This window comes from Mastigoproctus giganteus, chromosome 8 (assembly GCF_048544385.1).
Source record: "Mastigoproctus giganteus isolate SK-2022 chromosome 8, ASM4854438v1, whole genome shotgun sequence".
NCBI lineage: Eukaryota > Metazoa > Arthropoda > Arachnida > Uropygi > Thelyphonidae > Mastigoproctus > Mastigoproctus giganteus.
The window spans coordinates 205,833,242-205,851,418 of NC_143582.1; the positions used below are offsets into that span (position 1 = coordinate 205,833,242).

General features: G+C 39.0%; 1 protein-coding gene across 1 annotated transcript in view; it reads left to right on the top strand.

Moving 5' to 3' along the window:
• Positions 1-1,226: 1,226 nt before the first annotated feature.
• The window catches only part of Wnt6 (Wnt oncogene analog 6), a 104,292-nt gene continuing 87,341 nt past the window's right edge, over positions 1,227-18,177 (top strand). Inside the window, exon 1 of the mRNA XM_090380061.1 lies at positions 1,227-1,457. Within this exon, the coding sequence (XP_090236187.1) occupies positions 1,390-1,457 (68 nt within the window). The 5' untranslated portion in view covers positions 1,227-1,389. The remainder of the gene's footprint in view (positions 1,458-18,177) is intronic.

Below are 18,177 nucleotides of genomic sequence, written 5' to 3' on the forward strand. Positions count from 1 at the left end.
AACAAAGTCGTTCAACTGTTGCTGTTTGTCAATACAATTCCAAGAGGGATGAAGGCGGGTGGGTTGGGGGTAGGCATAAAGATGTCATGTGCACAGTGAAAAGTCTTCCAAGTGTCATTAAGACGTTGTCCTACATATCTGCTCTATACAGTAGAGGAGAGACTTCCTCTTGACCTTTCATTATTCTTGAGATCACCGTCTCTTATCTCCTCCCCCCCCATCCCATTCTTGAATGGATAACTAGCGAAGGTACTCAAGTGTTCACCGTAGTTCGAGATATGTCATCGGAGTAGCCATAATTCTGAATTGTGTTTGCGGGAGAATTTCAGTATGTTTGGGAGCATCAAGGAGTACCTTGTTGTTGGATTTTCATAATCACGCTGTTTTTCAGGATAACACACATGCATGACTGGCCCCGAAGCTAGTCACCGATCAAGCACTCTTTCCCGCTTACTACTGGGTCATCCGCAACCGTCACTGTTGCAGCCAGTTCCCGCCCTCCTTTTTGCCGACATAACTCCAAGTGCCGGTTCTCAGTGCCTGCCGCGACCCCTGCAGGGTGCCTGTCGGCAGACCCGCGTGCATCACAGCGGTACCTATGTAGGAGGTTTGTTGTGACCCTCGCGCAAAAAGGGATCGGAACAGATGTAACATGGAGAGATGGCAGACTGCTGTGCGACATGACAATGTCAGAGACCGCTCGTTGTCATGCCTACTCATTTGAAAACGACCACAGATAGATGGGGTATGGGAAAGGAAGTGAAACAACACGATCCTCCTTTTAGAAGGTTTTGTGCAACCTCCTTGTCACGTGTTTATAGCTTTGACAGAAGAATAAAGCAGAAAACTAGAAAGTTGGAAGGCAGTTGTTATAATTTATTGGCTGACAGTAAGAAGGTCAAAGGCTGTTTTTGGGACTGTTTCCGGGCATGACAAAATCAAGTATGTGGCAAGGAACACCCTAATCACGCCCACCTACTAGAACAACAAGAGCGCCATGAATATTAGTTAGGAATGGCATCACTCAAGAGGAAAACACAAATATTAACACGAAATTTCGCTCCACCGTGAATTTGGTGCTCACGAGAATTGTGTCGACAGAAAGCTAGCAAGGAAAGCCCACCTCTGCTCCAAGGACTTCAGGATTGACGGGACTACAGAACAGCATCCGCACCTGAAAACTCGCGAACTCCGTAGTCGCGAGACATAGAACGCACCGCGGTTCGTACGTACAGACTGTAAGTGGTGTTCGCTCCTCGGCAGCGGACGATCGGTACGCACTACAGCAAGGAGGTCAAGAAGCCAAACGTCGAGGTCGCCATGCTGTCTTGGTAGTGGGGGGGAGGGGATAGCGACAGTGCCGACGTTCCTGACGGGGGTTTCCGTACTATGGATATACGCCTTCTACTTGTTGCATTGTACGTTATCCACATGTGTCAGGTCAGCGGATTGTGGTCGTAAGTATTCACTTTATCTGCTACTTCAATAAGAGATAATAGAATGATTTTTGTACTCCCATTCCTATCGAAATTTGCTACGTCACTGTATTTCTGTCTTTTGCGTCACACTATTGGTACTGCTGCATGTTAATTAAGTTTTTCTGCTTTGCATAAGTAAATGTTTATCAGTATTTGGCAATATGGCTTTTTGCTCTTTAATAGAAAATGTTAAATAATTTGTCCTACTTTGTGAAGTTGACGATTTTCACTTTGTATAAGTGAAAGCTATATTAATGCATTCCATTATTATGTTATGATGTGCGTGTCTACGTAAACTCTGTTAACAGACAGCATAGCAACAGTGTAGTAAGTCAAGTCAAGTATAAGTAAATAGTTTAAATACAATGCGAGTAACTATATAGAAATAGCGTGCGTGTCTTCAGGTGGATAAAGTTTGGCGCTATTTAAGCCCGCAGGCATGAGTTCCGGGAACGATAGTACTTTTCGTGTGCTCGTCATGTCCATCAGATTACCGGGGAAAGTAAAAGTCGATCGAAGTGTAAGGACTAATATTCTGCCTCCTAGAAGACCGCAGGGCAAATCTAAACCGCCTTAGTGAATAAAAGGCAGAAAGCAAATTTTTATGCTTTATTATTGTGCTAGAGCAAAATAATGTAATGATATAGAGCTGTATATCATGGTAAAGTTCAAAGCGGAACTGCACAGTTTTTTTTTTTTTTTTTTTTTGTCCTTCCTTGCATCATTTGGCCATTTTGCAAGTGATACTAATATCAATTGCAAACATAGCACGTTTGTGTTAGCATTAAAAAAATAATAATAAATGATTAGTTTAACGGCCTCAAAGTGTAAACTTATAACTGTATATGTTTCTTTGTACAAATATATGTTGATGAGTCAATTTTCACGTTGTGTGGGCTGAAAAACCAGGGTAACTGTCGGTGAAACCCTACTCCCCCTGCCTTATGCTAATAACAGTCACCATTGAAGAGGACTAAAAAAATTCCTCTAATCATCGACGGGAATCGAACCCAGCCTTCTCCAAATGAGTGACAGAGAACGCAAAGATAATTAACGCATTATAAAGATAATTAAGCATATAATCTATATAAAAATCTATAAATCCTCTTCAAGCCGTTTTCATGTTGTTTTTAAACTTATAACTGTATATGTTTCTTTGTACAAATATGTGTTGATGAGTCAATTTTCACGTTGTGTGGGCTGAAAAACCAGGGTAACTGTCGGTGAAACCCTACTCCCCCTGCCTTATGCTAATAACAGTCACCATTGAAGAGGACTAAAAAAATTCCTCTAATCATCGACGGGAATCGAACCCAGCCTTCTCCAAATGAGTGACAGAGAACGCAAAGATAATTAACCCATTATAAAGATAATTAAGCATATAATCTATATAAAAATCTATAAATCCTCTTCAAGCCGTTTTCATGTTGTCTGTTCACTTTTAAACAAACTGCATATATATGCACTTTATCTCGATACAATCTTATAAATGCCAATTTGAATTCCTTATTAGTCTTTAGAACCTCTTTAGAGCCTATGCCAACGATTCAAGGGGTATAATGCAGTATTACAAATACTCCTTTAGTAACTAATTGTTTTTTTTTTTTAAACTATTATTCAGTTATTAGCCCGTTCAACTATTACTTTCTGTAAATGTTATTTTTTATAGGATAGCATATATGTTTTAAGCTTTCACTTGTTAAAATATTTAATTATTAAACAAAAATCATAATGATCAATTTGTATAATAATATATAAAATAAAAATCTATATAATTGTACATACTTTATTCCGTAAGATGTAACTGGATGCATCCTGTTCTGTATGAATAATTTAATAAATAAAGAACAGTAATAAAGTTTATTATATAATAACAATAGCTGAGTGAATTAGTAATTAGATTATATGCTGAAATTAATTAAGAGGAAAAAAACCTTCCTTTTCAGTCGACTAGTCTAAAATGCCAATATGGTTGAATTATGAAAAGTTACTTACGTAAAAACTTGACGCTAAACGTTACGCTTACTTGCGTTAAAAAAAGTAATTACGCGTCACATACAGTATATCCTCTACAGTCTACATAAATGACAGGTGCATTTTGTGTCCTCAGTAAACTTGTGTTAGAAGCTTAACACACGGCATACATTATATATTAGTACCAGTTTACTGTTAAGCACCAACAGCACCGTGGTTCACTATAGTTTTCACTGTGGTAAAAAGTATACATCATATACTTTTGATACTTTTGATACATCATATACTTTTGGAACATATATTTTTGTTCCCCAACAGCACGGTCTGATTGGGTATCGGTAAGATACTTGAAACGTTACCTTAATGTACAGTAGTTTAGGCGAATAGCTTAATAAATTATATTATTAATTTCATGTGGTATAAGAGTGGTATTAAATACATTAATAACAGTAATGGAAAACAACCACATAACGCCCTTCCCTAACTATATATATCATAATAAAACTACAACTGCTATATCATGCGCTGTGTTAAACTATCCGATATTATTGTTGCTTTTAGTTACAATCTTTATATACGATAGAACTTTATCAGAGAGAGAGAGAGAGAGAGAGAGAGAGAGAGAGAGAGAGAGAGATGTCAAAGTTTGCTGAAGATTTAGAGGTTAAAAGAAGGAACCAGGCAATGCTGGCTCAAAAATATTTAGGCCGATTATATGATGTGAAAAATTGCAACCAAAGACTAACGCTACCATTTTTTAAATGAAAATCCGAAACATGAAAAGTATTAGAACCTAGAGTATTTAGTAACGTGCACTGGTTAAAGACTGAGAAGACAAACTATTTATTTTATTCATTTATTTATTCAATTTGAAGTGTACAATTTCATCCCTGTACGGCAGTATATGCTAGTGGGGTAACTAAAACAAGAAATAACATGATAATTAAATGTAAATGAAAGCGTGAAATACGTACAAAGTTAATTTATAACCGAAAATGTTAATTTATATTGTGTATATACAATATAAATTAACATTTTCGGGAACGAACAGCACCCGAGATATCACTAGGCTCTCTAGAGCTGCAGGCAAGAGCTCATCAGCTGGTAGGCTTGCTGAAAAATGGCAACTCTATAGGCCCTATTGGCACAAAGTTGTTCGATATAAATAAATAAATTTTCTGTTTATACTCCGGGACGACCAAACAGTCAGAGGAGTTCACAAGATAGACAGAATACAAGAAACAGCACCGTATTCAGCAGTCACGGGCTTGAATCCCGGTCACTCAAGGCACGTGTATGCCGAGCCGGTTCACAAATTTGATCGTATTAGACATGAACATCTGTTGTAGGAATGTGAGCTGGTCAAAATTGGAGCGTAGCGGCCTCGCTTCGGTTCCCTGTGCTATCCTTTGACTGCGAGGAAGAGAAATAATTTTAGAAAGATCTGGAGCGTCTGTTCTTGATGTGAGTAATTTTTCCAGGATAATGATATTAGTCCTGATTATGATTAATTTCCAAGGGGACCAGCTAAAGTGGTATGGAGGATAATGATATTACTCCTGATTATGATTAATTTCCAAGGGGACCAGCTAAAGTGGTATGGAGGATAATGATATTAGTCCTGATTATGATTAATTTCCAAGGGGACCAGCTAAAGTGGTATGGAGGATGTTGCATCCAGTATCCATTATTTTCTATACTAAGGATCCATAATACAGGATCCAGTATTCTATACTAAGGAAGCTCTTGAGTCGAGCAGACGATGCAGAAAACCAATGGAGGATCAAAAATTCTTACCGAGGAAAACAAATAGAATGTATCGGAGGTCGAGTGTAATACTGAAAATCACACCGGCCTCCGGTCCCCCGTGGTTTCTCCGGTAAATCTAATGGCCAGTCCGCCTCTGTGAGAGTGCCACGGGGGAGACACACTTCAGGACATATTGCGTTATGAAGCTCGCATGATGGATACCAGTAAGTAAGTTCTTTCTTGCTCTCCAGAGGGTTACAAAGGTCTTTTTCTTGGTGTTTAAGAAGTGCCTCGAGAAAGTGAGTTGCTCATCCCAGGTGACACCAGGTGAATCAGTGTGATGTGAAGGGATAAATATCTTGAGGTCGTCTACATAGGAAATAAAGTTCTTATGCAGTCACACGAAGGAATCGAGGGCTGATTGCAGAAAGAGATGCTCACAGAACACTTCCTTGGGGAACGCCTCTGTTTATATTGAATTTTATTATTATTATTATTATTAAAATCAGTTATTTCACAAGAAACCTTGGGTCACCCGGAGACGGCTCTGTGCCAGAAGGGCGCGAGGAACACAATGTACAATAAACAAGAGTACATGCGTGCTCGACCCGAGACTTTTACAGGATTAAATATACAATAATGTACAAAATATACAGTAATATACAAAATATATGATTGCATGAAGACAAAAAGTCTTTGTCATATACAAATAGGCAAGTTAAAAAAAAAGTCTGCCATGTCCAGGAGCAGGGGAGTATTATAAGTTCATTATCTGGTAGCAATTCTTGAGGATTTCCTTCCTGTAGGGCTTGTCTTCACAGAACCTATCAGGGTGGATCCTAAATTCATTGAAGATCCGAAGACAATTAGGTGGAAACATGTTCCTCAGAGAATCAATGCTTGACAGCGTAAGACGTAGAGGGAGACAGGAGTCGGGGTGCTCCCTCTTGCCCTCCTTGGGCCAGAGATTAATGTTGATACCGATGGAGCATCAATTCGCCTCGTTATAAGCCGTGCAAGCGTGAGGACATTTTTTGTCATAATGATATGTCTCCAGGGAGTGGTGCCCAGATTTGCTTGTAGGATAGATCTGGAGATAGTTAGGGGTTGGCCTACCACCTTGTTCATCCATCTAAGCAACCAGTACTCTAAACTGAGATACTTCTGAAGGTATGAGGCAGGGGCAGATGACCAAATTTCTGAAGCATAGAGAGGAATCGGCGTAATACACCTCAGGATGTGCCGAACAAGCAGCATTGGCTAATGCACACCAACGAGCTCTTGACGCACTGCCCAAAGAGCAGCGTACGTCTTCTGCCTCATCCTGGCAAAGTGAGGCTGAAATGTGAGCCGAACATCCCAGGTGAGGCCAAGATCAGTATGAGAGGTCACCTTTTGCACCGGTTCCCCAATAAAGATTTGGATATAATTTTTGACTTTCTTCTTGGTTATCGTCAGTGTGCTGATTTGGAAGGGTTCAGATGCAGCCCAATTGTGGCAAGATAACTTTCCAAGCTCAATATCTGCCTAGAAGCTTGTTGGTTGATATCATGAATCTGATGATTATGATCTGAGCTCAAGTAGAACTTCAGATCGTCGGCATAAGAGACAAAGTTCGGATTCTGAGCTAGGAAAGGCTCCAAAACTGCTGCAAACAGGATAGCTGACAGTACGCTTCCTTGTGGGATGCCTCTTGAGACGTCAATAGTTACTTGAAAGTCACTGTGGGTCACAGACAGATGTCTAGGGAGTAAAATAGACTTCAAAATTTGAAGTAAGGTATCCGCCAGGCCGAAGTAGTGTTTCTGAATGGTAAAAAGAGCTGGGAGGTGTATTCTATCACAAGCCGATTTTATGTCGAGGAATATGATATCAATCTGTGATTTGTTGTTAAGGATGCGCTGAATTCTGAAGAGGGTATCAAGAAGATTGGTAGTTTTCGATCTCCTTTGTAGAACGGTATGCAGGTATTCGGGCCTGTGTGCAAAGCAATGCTGGGCAATCGTTGGCTGAATTATTTTTTCAAAAATTTTGAGTAAAGAACAACTGATGGATATTGGTCGCAAGTCTTTAGGAGATTTGGGTTCATTGATCTTTGGAATGGGCTTAACATGGTAGGTTTTCCAAATTGAAGGAACTATTCCAGATTGCAGGATTTCTTTGAAAAGGTGAAGGAGAAGGTCAACTATATATGGGCTGCAAATTTTGATAATAAAGAGTGGGAAACCATCCGGACCTACAGTGGCTTTGTTGGAGAGTTTATTGATGACATCAATTAGGGTCTCTCTAGTTATTTCTATTTCAGACAAGTGTGCCCTAGGTAACCAGTCCTCCTGCGAGAGAGAGGAATCAGAGTCAGGAAAATCTGCCTGCAGTAAGCTGAACTGTGCCCATTCCTGGACAAGCTTTTTGTCAATGGCTAGATGATGATGATGCGAAAGGATCCTTCTACCACTCTTCAACCTATTGAGAACAGCTTGGTTAAGGACCTGCCTTTTCTTTTTCAAGAAGCAAGCTCTTTCTTTCTCAAAGATGGAATGGTCTGAGGGAAGTTGAGTTTGCTGCCATTTTCGGTAGGCCTTCTGCTTCTTGATGAAAGCCATCTTAGTTTCCTTATTGAAACCCTGATTCGACCTGTTACCAATCCTGATGATTCTGGCTGCACCATGTAGTGCAATTAACTTCAGTTGTTCCGACAAGAGCATAACGGCATCCTCCAACGTCTCAGAATAGAGACGCCCCCAGTCAAACCCAATCAAGCATTGGAGAATGATCTCTGGCTGCAGATACTTGAAGCAATTGTTATGTGCATCACGAGGATTTGTCTTCCGTTCAGTACCTGTCTAAAAATCTCTCGAGTAGGAGGCTTGTTCTGAAGTTGTTTTCGAGGATTATAAGTTGTTGTTATTGGGTTTTAGGAGCATCAGCGACTAAGGTCATATTGTTCCGTATTTACTGTCTGTAAATTGCCTGTGTTCTGTGGTCGATTTTCTGTTTTCTAGATGAAAAACCAGTGTTTCAGGGAGAAAAAACCATGCTACCCTCGCATGAGACCGAATAACTCAGCCACGTTGTGAAAACGGCCCATAAAAATTTCTTTCGTCAGCGAGGGGACTCGAATCGGTGTGGGAAGGCCGGTGATTCTACTAATTGTACTACCCACGAGGACAGGATTATAAGTAGGGAGTTTGATATCCAGGAAAAGTGTATTCATTCGTCCTTATACTGTTTAGAAAATATGGGATTCTACAGGACTCAAGGAGGTTTGAGGTTGTCGATCTGTTCTTTATATGTGCTTTGTATGTTCTTTATATGCTTTGTCGGCAAAACGCTCATATCTGTATTTGAGGATGGCGCTTTCAAAAATTTTAGCATATTGCATCCTATAGATATTGGTCTATATTCCTTACTGGATTTTTGTCTGTTGTTCTTTAGTATGGGCTTAGCGATATACTGTTTCCAGATTGAAGATGGAAACAGTATATCGCTGAATGGACAGCAGAATTTTACCATGAATAAGGGAAATCCATCAGCTCGACAGTGCATTTTCTTGGCAGGTTGTTTATTATGCAAACAAGGCCTTCTTTGGTCAGGCTGATATAGAAAAGTGAAGTTTTATTAGTTACAAGGATAAATTCACCATCACACCAGGGGATGATCAGAGGCCAACCCCAGACAGGTGTGATTTGACCAATCGACGAGTGTATTCCAGTCCAGAGAGTAGTTGCCTGACTTACAAGCTCAAAGAGAATAAGAGTGTGTCGATGGCTTTGTTTCTTAGCCGCCGCATGAAGATTGCTCTTGCTTTTTTTGTACTTGATGGAGTTATCAATGGTCAGAGACTTCTGAAAAGGCAAAAAGGCCTGTTGCTTGGCTGTAAAAAAAAAAAAAAAGGGTTTAAGGTTTTTTGTGAACTAAGGTTTTGTCCTGCCAACGCAATTATTTCTGAGATGTCGTGAGATGCATTTTAATATTTCCTTAGCCTTTCACTATACTGATTTCATTGCTCTGATCGTATGAAGCTTTAAGAATTTTGTGGAAAAGACAGTCGTCGAGGAAATTTGGTTAGATTGTTTCTCCTTATTTTTGCTGGATTTTCCGAGAATATGCAGATTGATGGGAGAGTGATCTGAAGCCAAGTGAAAATTTTAAATGTTTTGAAGAAATATCTTATCCATATTTTGGAAAATTAAATCATTAAATCATTTCAGTTCCTCTTGTGGGTGGGATGCAATGCATGGATAACCAATCCGAGGGATAACAGAAATCTCTCAAACTTCTCTCAAGCATCGTTTAGTGAAGAATTGGTATGGTGAAATCCCCTACTATTATGTTTGGGAGTGAGTGTTTCATATGCAGTGAAATGCAGCAGTAAAGCTCTAATCGCGTGTCATGTGTGTATTCTCTAGAGGGGGAATACACATCTTTGAAGTTCTCAGGTTCGCTTTTAATGATGCGATGTATTCTTAAGCTCTTGTGAGAGAAAATAAGGACGCCTCTCTCCTCCCTTATGAGTTTTCTCATTTCAGGCAAGGCTGCACACCTGCTAAGATGTGTTTTCTGCTTTTCGGGTATGAGCCACGTCTCGATGAGACATAAAAAGGCAAAATCGTCCAGCATAAGGAAATTCTGAAGCCAATGAAGCTTGTTTCCAATACTTCAAAAACTGTAAGAAAACCGTTAGAGGGTTTGCTAAATTTGTGCAAGACTCCATGTTTTTTCGTTACTGTCTTTTCCAGGTATTTTTCATGAGTATCTACGTCTTGTAATATTTTGCTCTTGATCCGAAAGGCCATAAGGCCGCCATAGCCGAGTGGTCAAACGCGAGGGTGCATAAGTACACATGCTTTGATTGACAGGGGTTCAAATCCGTGACTAGTAAATAGTGCTGTTTCTTGTATTCTCTCTATCTTGCGAACTTCTCTGACCGTGTAGTCCCCGAGTATAAACAAAAAATTTATTATTTTATATTTGCAGGTTGAGTATGGTGCTACAATGTCGTGGATTATATGTGACTTCTAATGAGGAGTACGATGAATGTTTGCTCCGCATCTTTATATATGGCTGTAGTCCAGTTTTTTTCCGTATGAGAATTTGAAGATCCGAAACTGTTTTGTTAGAGTCTAGACTGATCACAAATATTCTTTCCCAACCAGGTGCCGCTTTTAGCTGAGAATGACGGTCGGCTTCGTGTATAAAACCATCATATCTAGCTGGAGAAGCGTTTCGTAACAGAAACATACGGTTATACTTTTTGATATTAATCTTCAATTCCAATTCTGATTGTAATTTTCGGAAATACATGTGAAGGAAGACTGTTCCAGAGAGCAGAAATAGAAGTGATAAATGAGGAGAAGAAAAAGTTAGTTCTGTCAGTCCGAATTTGGAGAGTGAACTGGATGACTGGTTGGGGCATGCGTTCCAAGTGGTTTGGATGAAATTATAAATGCCAATTTAGAAGAAGAGTGCTCATGAAAGTATCAATAGAAAACGCAGACAGAAATTGAAAGTCTATGAGGCAGAGAGAGGGCAAGAGAGTGGTCATTAATTAACCTGACTGCCCTCTTACTGAATATATTGTATTTGTCTGCTTATAAGACGCACTTTTTTTCCCTATAAATACCTTAAAAAATCGCCCTGCGTTTTAGAAGCCGAAAGTGGCAATACTGCACATGCGCAAAACCGGCAAGCGACAAAATGTAGTTAACGGATAATTTACATCGCGATCATGGTCAGTACACTTTTCAGTAATTACTAGGCTGTTGTTGGAGTAACAAATGAATTCAAGTTATACATTTAAGGCCTAATCAATGACAAGCACATCAAGAAGGCAAAATTATACTACTGGATTTAAGCTAAAAGTAGCACAATATACCAAAGAACACGGGACAGAGCAGCAGAACGAAATTTCGGACCACTACCTACGGAGAAGATGATTCGTCAATGGAGGAAGCAGGAAGTTTTTATTACAATAAGCTGATAAAGCAAAGCACAACCTTTGTAAAATTCCACCTACTAGTGAAGATGATGATGATTATGATGACGTTGAAGAATAATGATGATCAAGTCAGTAATGAATCTGAAGTTGAATAATACAAAAATAATAAGAGTAATAATCCTATACCTTTCTTTATTAGCTTTTGGGTTTTATTTTAATTGAATTTTAAATTTCCATTGTACCAACAATACATTTTTTTCAAAAGTTTTTTTCTTAAATTTACCGTTCCAAAATTAGGGTGCGTCTTATAAGCAGACAAATACGGTAATATAGATGTTGGGAGAGGTATTCGGGGCACCACCCCAGATGTAGAAACAATATTCCATGGTAGGAAAGATTGCAGCGTCGTACATTGTACAGAGTGAATAGCTGTTTAGAAAGTAAAGCCGAGATCGAAAAAGGAAAACCAGTCTTTTTTTTTTTTATTGCAAAGGAAGCAATATTTGCGATATGCTTATGTTAAGAGAGATTAGAAGTCAGGTTGATCCCAATAGAAGTACGTGATCATGTCAAGAAATTAGTGTCATGGAAGTTGAACCCAATAGTAGTAGATTCAATTTTTCGAGAAATAAGGTGGGACTGAGTTTCAGAAAGATTGAAGTAATTTGCCCTATTCGAAAATTACCTGGAGATTGGCATTTAAAAAATTGGCAAAGGATATTCGATAAGTTGAAGCTGTCCGTGCAAGGTAAGTTTCCCAAACCTTATCTTGAATGTAGTGTGGTGTCATCGGCAAAAGTATGGATTGGATTTCCACTTAATAAAAGAAGGTTATTAATATGTAGGAGAGAAAAAGCGAGAAAAAAAATTTTCAATTTGGGGGAACACCAGCTTTTTGTGGGGAAGTTAGAAGATAGAGCGCCATCGCTCGCAGCGAGAGGTTTAAACAGTAAACTAGTTACTCAACTTCAAAAATTTTCCGATCAACATTTTTCACAAATATTCCGATCTGATCTTCATCCCTCTTGCCATATCGATCACATAATATCTCAGACTTCTAAGCTTCTCGGTTTAATTAAGAGTTCTTCCTCAAATTTTATGAATAAAAAGTTATAATTCTGCTATACAATCGAGCTGCATTTCCCGTTTTTGAATATTGAGATAGCATTTGGTCTCCATAATAGGAATATATTTTTCACAGACTTCAGAGAATTCAAATCAATTTCATTAAATTTTTAAGTTTTCGAAATTGCCTTGCCGTTCACCGTCTACATTATGAAGCTCTTTGCAGTCGCATCAGAATCGTTCCTCTTCACCCCAAATGATAACTCCATAGGTCTCTTTTTGTCTACAACATCATGAACACTATTATCGGTTCTCTCTTTTCTTGAGCAAATACTTTTCATTATGCCCGATTGAATTCTCGTTATAAAACTAACTTCTCACTGACAGCCCTTGAACTCAACACTTACTTGGTAGTCCTCTGATCCATTTCCTTCAGATAATTACAGTAATCACAATACTGATTGTAAACCATCTATGTATAAGAAATTGTTTTTACTCTGTTCTGTTAATCCAAATTTTGTATGCATTTTAATAAAAATGACTGCTTTGTATTGATTCTCTGTAATGCTCAGCTTTCTCACCATTATCTATGGTCTGCGTGCCCTGCGGGTAAGAAGTTTGTAAACAGAAAAAATAAATAAAAATAGATGGCAATCCAAAAGATGGGAGCTTGTTTAGGCCTTTATGCCAAATACGACCAAAAGCTTTCAAAATGTTGAGAGGAACTGCTCGAGTTTCACCACTGCTTGATGGAATTCTCAATTACTTTGGAAGAGTACAGTTATTAACTAATGGATATGACAAAAAAAAAAAAAAAAAAAAAAGACTCAGGAGCACAGGTTTGGAGAACAAGCGGAGATATTCCATCAGGGCCTGGAGTTTTCAGGGCATCAAGATTTTTCAGAATTCTTCTAGCAACTTCCTGTCAGAAGACCTCGGAGCCATTAAGTGGAGTGTATTGGGTATGACAGATGATTTGACAAGGTCATAGTAAGGAGCTAGTAAGTCAACTTCATCTTTACCTGACGGTGCAATAGAACCAACAAGACTATAAAAGAGGTGGGAATAGAGATGAACAGAAATTTCGGCCAGTAGCTTTGGCAAGGAACCAAAATATTAGATTACTATTTAGATTGTATAAGAAACAAGCTTTACGCTCTTAGCTTTTTCAGAATCGCGTTTGGACTGATTAATAATTGTTTTACAATTCTTGCGAGTTTTAATGTAGGCAGAAAATGAAGAGGGAAATTTTGGTTTTAAGTCAGTTGCTGCATATGCTATATCCTTATCTTGAACAGCCTTAGCATATTTATTAGAAAACTAAGGTTTAGATAAAGAGTTTTGCGATCTAAATGTTTGCTCTGGATTATTCTTGTAGAAATCTTTCCTACAGAATACTTTCATTAACATGATCAAAGCAAACATTGGATGACAAGATTTAAAATAGTTATCTAATCGGGGAAGAGAGGAACAGAAATCACGCAGATCATCCCATTTCGCATTATTGTAATGCCAAACGACACGAGACTTGACAATGGCCATTAGAAAAGAAGCCATCACCAAGTTGTGATCTGAACCTAGTATCAGGGGTGTGATCCGGCGGGAGGTAGATAAGACATATTTCGATCTCTAAGTTTTGAAATTTAAATTTTGCACCAATCGCCTCAAAGTTACAAGTCGAGCTCTTCACAATCCTGCAAATCTCAATCGACTTTTTAAAGATAAATGCCACTCCACCACCTTTTCTGTCCGTTCTGTTATAACAAACGAAGTGATAGTTCGTAAAGTTGCTCAGCAGGTCGATGTCTCTGTTATGATTGAGTTTCCGTTAAACAAATGGTTGAAAATTCATCATAAAATAGTATGGTTTGAAGGGCATGCAATTTATTTGAGATACTCCTAAAAATCTGATCCGAAGAAAGCAAGTGATGTTATCGATTCTCGATCTAGATTTATTTGATTTTAATTGCTACACATGCGTATTCAGTATATCTGATCCGCTATGGAGAAACTGCCTTATCTTCGAGCCATATGGCCAAATATATGGATTTAGTATCTTCTGAAAGTAGTGGAATTCACAGGAAACGTGAAAATATGAGCATGAATGATGCCTTGTATTCATCTTTCTGACTTTCGCGCGCACTCCAATTTTATTGGCAATCAGTTCCTTAACAGATACCGAACTAGTATGTGGATGAAGCTGTGCAATGAAAACCTCAGCCTTTCCAGGGACAGATTTTAGAGTAAGCAGTTCCATGTATGAACCCTTCTCTGCGGTGGTTGTGTGCAAGATCTGTAACTTCTGTCTGGATAATAATCCTGAATATAGGGTCGAATGTATTTTCCCTGTTTTATTCTCGTCACCTCCACACTTCTACATCTACCTTCAATTTGAGATATTTTGGACACGTCGTCTACATTTTTGTGTTTTTTACTTTCCTAGTATGCACAATCACGCTGAGGTTAAACTATTAGTGAGGGTCCTTGTGTTCAGAGCGAAAAATGTTTCTGTTGACTTCTTGCAGTTGTCTCGATTGACTCGACTATTTCAGTCCTGCTTGCGGCTCTGACATTATGGGAGCGTTGCAATTAAATTCCGTATTTTCATTAATTTCTGGGTGGCTGGAGTTAGCGGAAGAATAAGCGGAGGAAGACATCTAATCATGGAGAATTCTTGGCGACTGTCATTATCATTCATAACACTGTGAGAAATGGTGTAGAGACCGTTATGACACTGTTGCGGGGGTCATCTATCAGCTTATTTCTGACACAGGAGGCCAACAGTCTCGGAGTCTGGGAAGTATATAGTACATAAGTATTACGCACTTAATACAGGGGTTCTCTCTGCGACACTTTTCGCTGCAGCCCTTGATCCGTTCCTCTCAACCTCCAATAATATCCTTACCTATGCGGACGATATGAAAATGTTCTTTCCATCCAGCAATAGTGTCAGTGAGCACGAGGTTGCTCTACAAGCCATACAGCAGTTAACTAACCTGGCCAACTTACTGGCTTCGATTGGTCTTGAAATAAACCCTCTCAAAATGGCCCAGATGTCCTTCTCCCGAAAGCATAAAAAGCATAACATCACCATACTCTCAAATGGTTAACCCATACAGAAAGTTGAATATCACAAGGATCTAGGAATTACCTCCGCCATCTGGCACTCAAGACAGGAATTAACTGGGGTCCATAATGCTTAACTGGTGAAAGGATACATTGTTAACGGCACCGGGAGTTTCCTTCATCTCCGCGACTGTATGTATGCAACTCTCTGTATGCAATTATGGAATGGACACCTTGGAGGTTTATTGTTATCAGGACAAATAAACATATCCTGGCCAAGTTACTGACAGATAGATATGACGCGCCAGTCCCATCCAGCATCATCTCGCACCCACAAAGTCTGAGGCAATCATGCAGTTTCCAAGTCAAGCCACTTCGCTCCAACCTAATTCTCCTTGAAAAGTATTAAACAGAATGTTCCCGCTTATTACAATAGAAATCCTGAACCAGTTTCAAGTAACTGCGAAAAATTATGCTCCAGTAAGACAGTAAGACCTACAGACCAACTATCTTTCAAAAAACAACTGTCACATCAGTATTAACAGCAACATGATGTGGATACTCCTCTTTGGAAAGACCCAGCACGGTTGAATTTTTTTTTTTACTAAACTGTCAATATTTATGTAAATTTATTCTCTGTGTTGTAAATTTTTTTAACCTCTCTGGCTTGCATGCTGTAAAAGGAGCGATTGTAACTCGCAATCAACTGAATAAATAAATAAGTATTTATCCAAAAACATATTAACAACCACCTTGATTCCGCAAAGGATTGAGCTAGTTGACGTAGGTCACTGACTCAGGTGGTATAAGTGAGGTTTGCCAATATTTCTTGAGCTCTTCCTTGTATTCCCTTATTGTTTGTTTCTGACTGCAGTAGGTTGGTAAAGGCTTTGTTAGCTTTTAATAAGGATTGTGGGAATTCTTTCGGTACGTTACTATCATCGCTTGAGTTATAATTAAATGGCGGAGAACGTAGGTCTCTAGTATTCTCATCTGAGATTTTATAATCAGTATTTCTGCGAAAGAGATTCAAGCGATTCAGTCAAGTCGCCTTCTGTGTGTTTCATCTTCGCACGATCGTCTACCATAGATTGTAAAATCCAGGAGGATAGGTAACCTTCCTTCAATTAATTTAACTCTGTCATCAATATTTTACTTTGATGCTTCAACTGTAAGCAACCGCGCGTGTACAAGCGAGCAACCTTCCAAACCAGAGAGATGAAACGGAAGTTTTACTGCATTCAGATAGCCCAGGCTTCTTCTTATTACTTTCAGCCAAAGTTGTTCGGGAACAGTTCAGAAGGGGGAGCAATATGTCCTTAGTTGCTAATGCTCCTAAAAACCAAAAAAAAAAAAAAAAAAAAAAAAAACAAGTTCAGAAGGCTTATATCACGAGATTCCTTGTCATAACAACTCGACAAAATCTCCACAATATAGCAGTTATCAGCAGCAGCGGCACAACTAGGACAATTCATTTAAATTTTTTTTAGCAAAAGCTAAAAAAATTTAAATTTTTAGTTTTAGTTTTAGCTTGCAGACCATCTGCATACCTTCATGGTCATCGTGCACCCACTGGGCAAAGGACTCTTCCAGCAGAACAATGCGCTTTCCCACAGAGCCGTGGTAACTAGAACATGGTTCGAAGAGCATTCCACAGATTTTACCACATGGAATGGCCTCCCCGTTCATCGGACATAAACTCTGAGGAGTATATTTGGGATGCCGTGGAAAGGCCCGTTCGAGCTTTGGATCCCAGGAATGCGATGGAATTATGGACTGCGGTGCAGCAAGCATGGATGGAAATACATGTGGACCGCTTTCGTGAACTAGTGGACGCAATGCCTCTTCGTGTGACTGCCCTTATCAGGGCGAAAGGTGGGACGTACCTGTTATTAGGTAGGTATTCCATGATTTCTGTCCACTCAGTGTACTACCCTATACACGAACCTATTGGTAGCATAAAGGATTAAAAACAGATTTTATCCAGTGGACAATCTAGCGGCTAGCCTGCGAAAACCGTCATAGAGATTACGATACAGAAAAATATGTTCAACACCCAGTGTAAACAGACGATAAGAAAAGAACATTGTGTTCTAGCTATGATTTATCGTAATGTTGCAAGTAGAGAGAAGGAAGTCATTATAATTCCCTATGACTATGGTGCGATGATACTTGGAATATTGTGTATCCAGGTCGGGAGGCTGCATCTAAAGTAAGACCCAGAACTTCTAGAGAAGGTGCAAAGAATGACAATAAACTGGAGAAGAGCGTTAAAAATTACCCCTATGAAGAACGGCATAGAAGAGATGAGGACTGTCGACAAGACAAAACTTAGGATAGTTAGTTAGTTAGTTAGTTATTTGGTTTTTAGGAGCATTAACAACTAAGGCCATATTGCTCCGGGATATGCGGTGGTCATTCCCTGACCTTTCCGCATCCTCCGTATTTGGTGGTGACTTAGGATAGAACAGTAGACTAGACTTTATGAAGATTATCTTCGGGTAATGTGTTATGGAGTATGTGAATAATTTTCGTGAAAATGTGGCCGAGGTGGAGAACTTTTAAACTTCAAGGAGGAACTGATAGGCACTTTTTGATGATAGGAGATTATAACATTATACTATAATAGTATAATATGGGAGAGTTTTTCTTTTCAATTTTTTTCCTTTTTTTTCTTCTTTCTCTCATATGGTAGAATTAGTTCCTTCCTTGAATCACTGTCATTTTTTATTAACACTAACAAGGGTAAATGAATGAATGACTCCACTTATTTCATCCATTTGTTTAATATAAATCTAGGGGGAAAGAGAGAGAGAATTCAGTATTAGTATCAGCCATATAATAATGTAAATATCTTTTCTATATAATCAACTTTTAAGGTGTACAGAATGTGATGTTGCACAAATA